Below are 11,630 nucleotides of genomic sequence, written 5' to 3'. Positions count from 1 at the left end.
CGCGATCTGAACCCTTATCGAAAGGGGAGCTACCAGTCCTTCTGTGGACGAGCTACTTTCTATTTTTAAATTCCCTGAATTTAAAATTCTCTCTAGACCCAGTCTAGACCCAGTTGTGGAGCTACCCAGAGCTCTAATCCCACACCTGTTCGCGCGATCTGAACCCTTATCGAAAGGGGAGCTACCAGTCCTTCTGTGGACGAGCTACTTTCTATTTTAAATTCCCTGAATTTAAAATACTCTCTAGACCCAGTCTAGACCCAGCTGGGGAGCTACCCAGAGCTCTAAACCCACTTAACAAACAAACAAAACAGTATATAAAATCAAAACAGATAAAATCAGAACAGTAGATAAAATCAGTAGTTAAAGTTTTGAAATTTAAGCTTAACAAACAAACAAAACAGTATATAAAATCAAATGTCACAGTCTGGCGAGGGCAGACTGTATGAATTGAAAAAGGACCCAAAATGCAGACTCCAAGGAACAGGGAACAAAACTTGAATGTTAACAAAAAGCGAGCCGTTTAATATGGCTGGAAAAAAAAAGGTACAAACAAAGGGCAAGGCAAACTGAAGCAAAATTAACACAAACCTAAACTGGGAAATCTAAACAAACAATAAGAAAAACCTAGACAAGAAACTTGGAAGCATGGCATAGGAAACATGGCGTGGACAACAGACAACCTGACCATCACGCACTGAAAACAGAGGACTTAAATACACAGGAGGTGATTAGGGGGAAGTGGAGACACATGAGGAAACAGCTGGCACACATGAACATAATGACGTCACAGTGGGAGAGTAAAACTGAACATGATGAACACAGAACACCAGACCTCTTCACAATAAAACAGGAAACATAATGAGACATAGACATGACAACCCGAACTTGACAACGTAAGACACAGACATGAAACGCATGAAGAGCAGGGGAGATTTAACATGGTTGGAAACACGAGGGGAAAATAATAACTAGAAACACTTAGGCATAATAATACAAACTTGATAACATAAGACACGCAGCATGAAACACGAAGGGTGAGGGGAAGCTTAAATACAGGGGAAGAAAACACAAGGAGTCTAATAACCAAATGAACTTAGATAACCTAATGAACAAAATAAACTCAAACTTAAAACGCTGGGTCAAAAGACCCAGGACCATGACATCAAAACAGATAAAATCAGAAATAGATAAGATCAGTAGTTAGTGTAAGTTTTGAAATTTAAGCTTAAAAGTGTGGATTTGGTGCTTTATTCAAATGCAGCTGAGAATAGGTGAGTCTTCAACCTGGATTTAAATAAACTGAGTGTTTCAGCTGATCTGAGGCTTTCTGGGAGTTTGTTCCAGATATAAGGAGCATAAAAGCTGAATGCAGCTTCTCCGTGTCTGGTTCTGACTCTGGGAACTGATAAAAGACCGGATCCAGATGACCTGAGGGATCTGGAAGGTTCATACTGGGTCAGGAGGTCACTGATGTATTTTGGTCCTAAACCATTCAGAGCTTTATAGGCCAGCATCAGAACTTTAAAGTCTATCCTCTGACGGACAGGCAGCCAGTGTAAAGACCTCAGAGCTGGACTGATGTGGTCCACTTTTTTGGTCTTAGTGAGGACTCGAGCAGCAGAGTTCTGAATGAGCTGTAGTTGTCTGACTGATTTTTTAGGTAGACCTGTAAAGATGCTGTTACAGTAATCAAGCCTACTAAAAATGAATGCATGGACTAGTTTTTCCAGGTCCTGTTGAGACATCAGATCTTTTATCCTTGAAATATTCTTGAGGTGATAGTAAGCTGACTTTGTTATTGTCTTAATGTGTTTTTCTAAGTTTAGGTCTGTCCAAGACCCAAATTTCTCGCCTGGTTTGTGGTTTTTAGATGTATAGATTGAAGTTCTCTGGTGACCTGTAATCGTTTTTCTTTGGCGCCAAAGACTATTACTTCAGTTTTGTTTTTGTTTAGTTGGAGAAAATTGTGGCACAACCAGTCATTAATTTCCTCAATGCATTTACCAAGAGCCTGTACAGGGCCTCGGTCTCCTGGTGACATTGTGATATATATTTGTGTGTCATCTGCATAGCTGTGGTAGTTTATTTTGTTGTTCTTTATAATCTGTGCCAGTGGGAGCATGTAAATGTTAAACAGAGGGGGTCCCAAGATGGAACCTTGGGGAACTCCACATGTGATACTTGTCTGCTCAGATGTGAAGTTACCTATTGATACAAAGTATTTCCTGTTTTCTAAGTATGTTTTGAACCAGTTTAGTACAGTTCCTGAAAGACCTGCCCAGTTCTCCAGTCATTTGAGTAAGATGTTGTGGTCAACTGTATCAAATGCTGCACTGAGATCCAGTAAAACTAGGACTGACATTTTTCCACTGTCTGTGTTCAGACATATGTCATTAAACACTTTTGTCAGAGCGGTTTCAGTGCTGTGGTTCTGTCTAAAACCTGACTGGAAGGCATCGTAGCAGTTATTCTGTTTTAAGAAGTAATTGAGCTGTTGAGAAACTGCTTTTTCAATGATCTTACTTAAAAATGGGAGATTTGAGATCGGCCTGTAGTTTTTCATTTGTGTCTTGTCAAGATTGTCCTTTTTCAGTATAGGTTTGATTACAGCAGTTTTTAGTGGTTCTGGAAACACACCTGACATTAAGGAAAAGTTGACGATCTGTAACAGGTCTGACTCTAAAGTCTTTGAGACCTTTTTGAAAAAACTTGTTGGCAGGACATCTAAACAGCAAGAGGAGGAGTTCAGTTGACCTAAGATGTCGTCCAGGTCTTTGCTGTTAATCGGGTGAAACTGTTTGATGGTGTTTAAACATTTTTTCGGTGGACACAGTACATATCCTGGATCTGCTGTTGATGTACTAACTGCTTGTCTAATCTTTTGGATTTTGTCTGTGAAGAATTTGGCAAAGTCATTGCAGGCCATGGTTGAATGAAGTTCAGCTGCCACTGGCACAGGAGGGTTTGTTAGCCTGTCAACTGTAGAAAATAAGACCCGAGCATTATGGCTGTTTTTAGTGATGATGTCAGAGAAGTAGGACCTTCTTGCACTCCCCAGTTGTAAATTATAATTGTGAAGTTTCTCTTTATAGATGTCATAATGAACCTGGAGGTTTGTTTTTCTCCATCTGCGCTCAGCTTTCCTACACTCTCTTTTTTCATTTTTCACTAGTGTGGAGTTTCTCCATGGAGACTTTTTCCTTCCAGAGATAACCTTCACCTTAATGGGGGCAATAGTATCCATTACATTTAACATTTTTGCATTAAAGCTATTGACGAGCTCATTGACTGAACCTTTGGACAGGTCAGGTGTTAATGGGAAGACCTGGTTAAAGATCTCACTACTGTTTTCAGTTATACACCGTTTTGTGATCACTGCTGTTGATATATTTGTGTGGGCTGAGATTTTACTTTCAAAGAAAACACAGTAATGATCAGATAAGCCCACATCAGACACAGTAATGTTTGAAATGCTCAGGCTCTTGGAGATCAGTAGGTCGAGAGTGTGTCCTCTATTATGTGTGGCCTCTGTTACATGCTGAGTCAGCCCAAAGTTGCCCAGAGTGTTACTCAGGTCTTTAGTCCCTTTGTCCTGAGGGTTGTCCACATGGATGTTAAAATCCCCAACAATAATTACACAGTCGAAATCAACACAGATCACAGACAGCAGTTCACTGAGGTCATTAAAAAAAGTCTGTGCAGTATTTGGGAGGCCTGTAAACATTAAGAAACACAACTTTGGATGGGGCCTTCAGCTGTAAAGCCACATATTCAAAAGACTGAAAACTTCCAGGAGATAGCTGCTTACATTGAAATGATTCATTAAATAAGACAGCAACCCCTCCTCCTCTCCTGCTCACCCTGGCCTCACTGATAAAACTGTAGTTAGGAGGGGTCATCTCGATGAGAACAGCTCCACTGTTACTTTGGTCCAACCAAGTTTCAGTTAAAAACATAAAATCAAGGCTGTGCTCAGTGATTAAATCATTAATTAAAAATGTTTTCCCAGCTAAAGATCTAACGTTTAATAAAGCCAACTTAAGTGTTTTAGAGGCATTACTTGTCCCCTCGTGTTTGGGAGCAGTCTGTGGCACACAAGGTATGTTTACTATATTTAAAGATCTTTTAGAGTGCAGCTCTCTGTGTTTTGACCAGGCCACATGTCTCCTTCTGTCACCTAAAAGTACAGAAATTTTAAAACCTAGTAAACAGGGTCCCAGCTTCTCCTGGGAAAAGTCACCACTGCCATAATCCTCGCAGCCCGGACCCTCCACACATCACACATCAGACTGCGGAGACAAAGCATGAAGGTGGTAAGGAGGAACTAAGGGGGGCGAGGCTGGGCAATGTGACTTCGATTGCTCTGTTGAGGGTGGGGCTCGGTGGCGAACCTTTGGCTGCTTTGGTGGGGGGTTTATGGGGGACAAAGAGGGATTGGGCCGGGGGGTAGATCTGAGCCCAGCATTGACCCGCTCCATCATCTCTTCAGTGAATTTCAGGTGTGGGGAGGAGGGAGAAAGGGAGGGAGAGGAGGGTGATGGGGGTGATGGCCTGTCAGGGGTTTGGGGGACTGGGGAAGATCCTGGTCCTGGTCGTTGGTGTTGTTGAGAGAGTTGGAGGCAAATAGGGACCCCTCTTCTTGCCTCTTCTTGCCTCAGATGTCTCTCCTTTCTGAGGCTCTTCCTGGGTGGGGGCAGATGGAGCTCCTCCTCAAGGTTTCTGCTGGGCTTTGTCTGTTCTTGGAGTACTGTTTGTTCCTCTTTATGAGATAACTCCTTGTTTATCTCAGCCTTGGCTCCAAGCACAGATGGATGACGTATGGAATAAAACAAGTTGGAGGTGAACAGTTTCACCCCTGACTTGTTAAAATTAAATCCATTTGCTTTAAACAGATGCCTGCGTTCCCAAAAAATATTAAAGTTGTTGATAAAATGCACTGAGTGGTCAGCACATGCTGATATAAGCCATTTATTCAGTGTAAACAGCCTGCTGAATCTCTCGTCTCCTCCTCTGACCGGCGGTACAGGCCCACTGATGAATACAGCTGCATTCAGAGAGTTTACAGTGTTTAATAATCCAATAAAGTCCCGTTTCAGAACCTCCGATTGTTGTTTGGACACATCGTTTGACCCTGTATGCAGGACAATGTTTGTCACAGTTGGATATTCATCTGCAATTTGAAGAATTCTCTCCTTCAGGATGTTGACCATATCGTTAGGAAAGCAGAGGACTTTAGTGTTCTTACCGCACATGCTTTGTACATCCTTTACGGCAGAGTCACCCACAGTCAGCGTTTCAGGCCTAGCCTTTAGCTTTCCCCGTGGATTTTCAGGCCTTACTTCGCTACTTTTAGATGGATGGTTGTCCAATATAGATCCAGGGTCCTTTGATAGTGGAGCAAATCTGTTCTGCAGTTTCACATTCAGTTGTTTTGAAGGTTTGTTGTTAACCTTCCTATTCACGGTTGTCCAGTCCTGTTTCCTCTCGTGTACAGGGGTAGAAGAGCTTCTCTGTCTCATAGGAAGTGAAGGCCAGTCGGTTTCAGAGATTTCAGCTCGCTGTGCCCTGCCTGTGGTACGTCCTCCCCCTTCCAGGAGACATGATTTATGTCTTGGTTTTGCACCAAGACAGTCCAAAGGGGGATTATCGCTTGAGGATTTATAATAGTGCACAAAGTCTACTTTCACAAAGTCTATCGCAGGTAAGCTCATATGGAAAAAAGGGAAAAAATCAGCATAAAAATCGGTAAAAATCAATAAAAGAAGCAAAGCATTTAGAGAGCAAAGAGATGAAGCGTCCACACTCACAAAGGGGGAGGAGTAGATCCATGGGTAAACCTGCATACTTTGTGATATTGTCTTGAGTGGAGGCTAACTTATTTTTTTATTTAGAATTTGGGTGTTACTGATGTCTCCCTTCCCCTAAATATTACATTAAACTGTAGGTTTAATTGTAATATTTATCATAATTGTAAAGTGTCTGTCTATCTATCTATCAGTAACAGCAGAAATTAAACTGAATAATTACAAAAATGGGAGTTTATCCAGTACACACTGCAAACTTATACACAGTCAGCAAGTGGACCTAAGGCTGCTTAGTAAAGAGGTCTTTGACACAAAGTAAAGCGCTGTGGTACAGGTCTTTTAATATGCTTCCCCTTGTTCTTAAAAAAAAAGCAAGTAAGCCATTTTTTATTTGAGAAAAATCTGAAAAATCTGTTGGAGGGTTTTGACTGTGAAAGATATTATTGCAACCTGATGAACACCTCCTGGAAATATGAGTGACCACTAATACTAACAGTATCTCTAGTCAGATCTTAGAATTGGTGATTAATTTTTGTTTAATTCTGTCTTATTATTAAATGTAATTTAGAGCATGTTAAATGCATGTTAAAATAATAATATGATATATTGGGTCATGATTGAAAAAAAGATGGTGTGCACAGCTGAAGCTCTTCTACTCCGTTTTATATTTAACGAGAAAAAATAAAAATATTACTTGATGACTACGGCTGTGAAAACTGACTAGTTAAAACAGAAAGCTGACAGTTCTTCATTTACATATATCTATAAATAATAGATGAACTCATGCAGGTGCATCCGGGGAAAGAAGAGAAGAGAGAGAAAGGTGATGGTTCACTGACTGAGGATGCAAATTAATGCAGGGTAGAAACAACATGTCATCTTAGTGTCACTGTGACCTTTTGTATGTTTATCTAAACTTAGGAAGCACTGCTCACTGGTGTGCAGCGATTGTACATTACGCTGTGACAAACAACACATACTTAAGACTTTTCTGGCAAAAATAAGATGAAAACAACAAAAGCAAGAAAGAAAGAAGTATGAGTACAGTTTAAATGAACAACACTTTAATTAACGTTTTTTATGTAAAATTTAAAAAAAAATTCATGTATGAATATTTTAAACTGCATTTTATTAAAATAAGGAAAAAGACAGCAAAACATGAATTCCTAAAACTATGCAGTAATGACAAGAAAATATACTCATGGTGTAAATCTTATGCCTTATTCAGATTTCCAACATGAATATATTTTAGCAAACAGCAGTAGACAAGTCAATTTCAAATGCACATTCTGGTCCTCGACTATTCAGTGAGACATTCTGACTTCTTGATGGTTTTCTCTGAAGTCTGTGAGGCCAAAGACACTTTACATGTATAAACCTTATCCATGTTCCAGTCTGATGTCTGGATAGTCAGAGAGCTGCTGATTTGGTAAGTCTGGTCTGGTCTCTGAACAGCAGTGCTGGTAGAGATCCCACTGCTCACTGGACTCCCAGCAGCCAACCAGCTCACATCTGCAAAAGGCACAGACTGACTGGACAGACAGACCAGAGAAGCTGTGTCGGACTGGAGCTCAGCACTGGACGGAGGGAAGACTGTCAGGACAGGAGGAGGGAGGCTGGAGCCTGAAAATACATGAAAGATGTTCAGGAAAAATCAAAGGAAATGAAATGAAATAATGAAAACAAAAAAAATCAAGACATCAATAAGAGTCAATATGGAATAAACATAATATTTGTTATGAAGTTAGAAGAAAACAATACTACTATACTGTTATTTGCAAAAATATACAGACATAACTCAACATAGCAATTGAATTTATTTTTAAGTTTTCCCAAAATAAAATATGATTAGCTACTCTTTAACTTTTCATGTAAGATGTCATGAATTTAATTCTGGTTTCTGCATAACATGTGAGCATTTTTCTTTCTTTAAAAAAAATGGTACGGCCAGGTTCTAATCACTTAAAATTAATTTTCAACTTTAGTAACACTGTTAACTGCTATTGAAGAAAGAGAAAACAGGCCTATGTTTTTGAAATGCCAACCCAAATATAAATAAAAACATTATAAGAATAATAAGAACGAACAATATCATATTTCACATCATTCTCAGTGAACATTTATATAAAAATATACAAATTTGGTTTGACACCTTTTCAGTTTTTTGATTGCACAAAATCACAAAAGATGATGTTGAACAAGAAACATTTTGACTTAGTCATCAGCAGATTTTTGCAAAATCTCTCTTGTTTTATGATCCGTTAAACAGCACTTACTTGTCACAATCAGCTTGGTGCCTTGTCCGAATACAGTGATTCAGTTTGTATACATGGCTGTACAAAAACCTCCTGACTGTCACTGATGAGGGGAGAGGAACTGAAACATCCTGTAGAGACCAACTTGTACTGTCAACATCTCATTCTCTTCATCAATCTGTTCATTTTAAACAATGTTAAAGTGTTTTAAATACCGTCTCTCTCTGTCTCTCTTATTCCTTCATGTCACTTGTTTTGTGCAAGATTTCATGAAGTCCTCGTTATTGGCCAGCATTAATCAGAGCTGCCTCTCAAGAAGATTTTGGTGACAGTCTTTCTTTCTGCCTTATAAATGTGTTTCTAATTACACACTGATGAATACTGAATCTGTGTGTAACAACGACCACCACTGAGAGTAATAGTCCTCAGGTCATATATAATTGTGTGTGTGTGTGTTTGTGTATTTGTGAACCAAAAATTGGTATTTATGTCAAAGTCTTATTCATTTCAAATAAGTTGAATGTTTATTGTGCTTTTGTTATTCAATTTGCTGGCATTCGTTTGTTGTAAAATAATTCTAAATTAGTATTGTATTCTTTGTTGTTCTTTTTATTCATTAGTCATCAATAACAAAGCATGTGATGTTAGGGGAACATACTATTGCTATCTGTTTGCTTTTGCAAATAAAAGTCTTATTTTTTATAATTTCTATTTGCACATAGCCTTTGGACCAGCTAATAGAGCAGGAAAATACAAGAAATGTATTTTTGACATAACTGTGAAGTGTAAACAGTCACTTTCAAGAACATTTACAGATCATCATTTGGTAGTTTATGGGCAATTGTACTAATTATTTAAGTGAAAATACATAAAATTCATTAAAGTTTCATGGTGCTCCTTTTGCTGCTCCAAGGTGCTGTCCTCACCTTTTCTGCCAGGTTGTCGTCTGGTTTCCTGTGTCCTCTTGGCTTCTACACCCACGTGCTACTCACCTGTTGCTCGTCACTGCTAATCGATCCAGGCAGTACTGAAGGCCTTGTTGGAGTGCCGTTCCTCCTAAGTTCCTCGTTGTACCTCCTTTAGTGTAGGCCCGGCTCTCTCTAGTGTACTTCCCTGTGTTCCCTGGTATTTCTTCTAACGTCTGTCTCCGTCTCCTTGTATAGATCTTCCTGGATCCTTGCTTGTTTCCCTTGGACCTGACATGGATAAGCATGAGTGAGAGTGAGTAACAGTGTGGAATTGGACTGAGTGTGTTTCCTGTTATGGACTGAAACAAAGAGTAGCGTGAGTGAGTTTTCCCTGACCTTCTCTTCGAATCCCTGGAACCTTCTTTGCATTATTCCCGTATATATGTAAATAACTCACCTGGTGTTGTAAATAAAACCCCTTTTGACTGCACAGCTCTGAGTCCTGCTTAACTAAATGTGACATTCAAGTATTCTTGACAGAATTCCAGGAAGAAGAAAACACTGAGTAGATACTGTTTATTTCCTTCCCATGAGTATTATGTCAGTCAGTTTGAGCTTCATCATTTGATCTAGCTCAAACTGACTAGCTCAAATATATACAATAATAATACAATAACTACAACAAATCACACCATCAGGATTACCAAAGTCATGTTTAATCACCATGTCTGACAAAAATAATGTTCTTGAAAAGTGGTTGTAAAAGTATCAAACATTTACTAGTGTTCTTTACCTCACCTTTCTACATTTTCTTTCCGCCTTATAAATATGTTTGTGATCAATACAAACTAAATGTAAATGAAGATGTCCTAGATGTTCTAAACTATCTTCAGTATAGCTTTGTATTTTTGTTTAACTGCATGTTAACAACACTTTGTTTTAAACAATAAGTTAAACTGCAGTTGGAATGTAACAGTTAGACATGTGAGTAGTGTCTATAAAATTTATTAAAAACAGCAACATATAATACTGTATGTTGGATAGTTTGGTTTAAATGATCATTTGGGCTGATGTGAGTAAATAAGATGTACATATTTCAGTGCTTTGTTCTTTATGCTCATAATAACAAAGATTAAAAAGCATTAAAAACTGAAAAATTGAGTGTTTATCAACATGTTATGTGAAGGTGGTGAGTTTGACTGAGTTTTCTTGAGGGGTCTTTTTTCTGCATGTAAAAGTTTCTTAAAAAGCAGAAGTACTAATGAGGAGGTTTTTATCACAGCCTGAATCACTGTGATACGGGTGCAGAAGCAGAGTCATCATATGTCTGACAGTAATACACTGCAGAGTCTCCTGTCTCTGCTCGCTTGATAATGAACTGGTAATCAATGTTTGATGAGGATTTAGAGTTGAACCTGTCTGAGGAGAATTCTGTTCCAAAGCTGGGTGAGCTAACTAAATAATGAAATCTTAGAACATACTGAGGAACCGTTCCAGGAACTTGTTTATACCAGCTAACAGAATTCCCATCATATCTCTCTATGTTACAGTTGAGAACAACTTCTAGACCTGGAGAAACTGTGTGGACAGCAGGTGTTTGGGTCAACACGATCACTGCATCAACATCTGCCAGGAAACACAGAAAAAAACTGAAGATAAATTTTAGCTCTAAATATGGAATAAAAAATAGGAATGAGAAGAAGATCTTACATGTTAGAGCAGTGATGAGAGTGCAGAGGGTCCACAGCATGTTGTCAGTGTGAGGTGTAAATGATCTTTACTGTTCAGCTGAGATGTGAGTGAGATTGTGAGAAGAGATACTGGAGCTTATAAAGACACAGAGGAAACCAAAGGAGGAGGTGGTTCAACAAAACTACTTTCATTCATAGATCAAATGATTTATGAGCAGTTTGTCATTGTTGTTCACATTGTTTCACAATGTTTTGGATTCATATTCATCATTCATGCTCATGTCTGTCGTAAAATAATGTTCTCGAACAGTTAATGTAAAAGAAACAAATATTTATAACTGATGTCCTTATGCCCACACGTTCCATTTTCTTTCTACCCAAGTGTGTTTATGATCGATTTTCAACTAAAATTTAAGTGCATTTTCAGTTTATATATAAAAATGTTTTCTTGACAGTTCTTCATTTACATGTATCTATTTTACACAACCTCATTGTGTAACAAACACTATCCTTTTAGTCTGATTATTGCCACATGTACTGCAGCTGGAATGTAACAGTTTTAACACTATAGACTAGTATACATCAAATTTATGTAATTAAAGCAAATCACATACAGCAGCATACACATTTGTGTGTTTGTTAGCATTTTGTGTATAATCATTTGTGTTATTGCAGATGAATGTGCACATATTGAAATTCCTCGCTTATTTATATGTTCAGTGATAAATGTTAAAATTAGTCACAAAAAAGTAATTCAGTGTTTATTTCAGTTTTTCTCACATTGGGTCAAATCTCATCAAAACTCTTTAAACGAGCTCTTTTGTCAGTCACAACTCTAGAGTGATTACTTTCCTGAATACTTTCCTGGATTAATGTTTTCAATCAAATTACTTCAAACTGAATATTTTGATAACTTGGTTTTCAGGGATGGTGAAAGCTTTGTATTAATAATAATAAACTTTATTTATA

General features: G+C 38.3%; 1 protein-coding gene across 1 annotated transcript; it reads right to left on the bottom strand.

The window, feature by feature from the left end:
• Positions 1-6,915: 6,915 nt before the first annotated feature.
• Positions 6,916-10,807, bottom strand: LOC113020016 (immunoglobulin lambda-1 light chain-like). Its single transcript, XM_080300849.1, has 4 exons — positions 10,681-10,807; positions 10,271-10,596; positions 8,084-8,117; positions 6,916-7,430 (listed from the first exon to the last, which is right to left on the bottom strand). The coding sequence occupies exons 1-4, from the start codon at positions 10,718-10,720 to the stop codon at positions 7,108-7,110; spliced, it is 723 nt and encodes a 240-aa protein (XP_080156975.1). The 5' UTR covers positions 10,721-10,807; the 3' UTR covers positions 6,916-7,107.
• Positions 10,808-11,630: the final 823 nt, after the last annotated feature.

This window comes from Astatotilapia calliptera, chromosome 4 (assembly GCF_964374335.1).
Source record: "Astatotilapia calliptera chromosome 4, fAstCal68.1, whole genome shotgun sequence".
Lineage (NCBI taxonomy): Eukaryota > Metazoa > Chordata > Actinopteri > Cichliformes > Cichlidae > Astatotilapia > Astatotilapia calliptera.
Note: the sequence above shows the minus strand (reverse complement) of the source record. Positions and strands in the feature narration are given on the sequence as shown.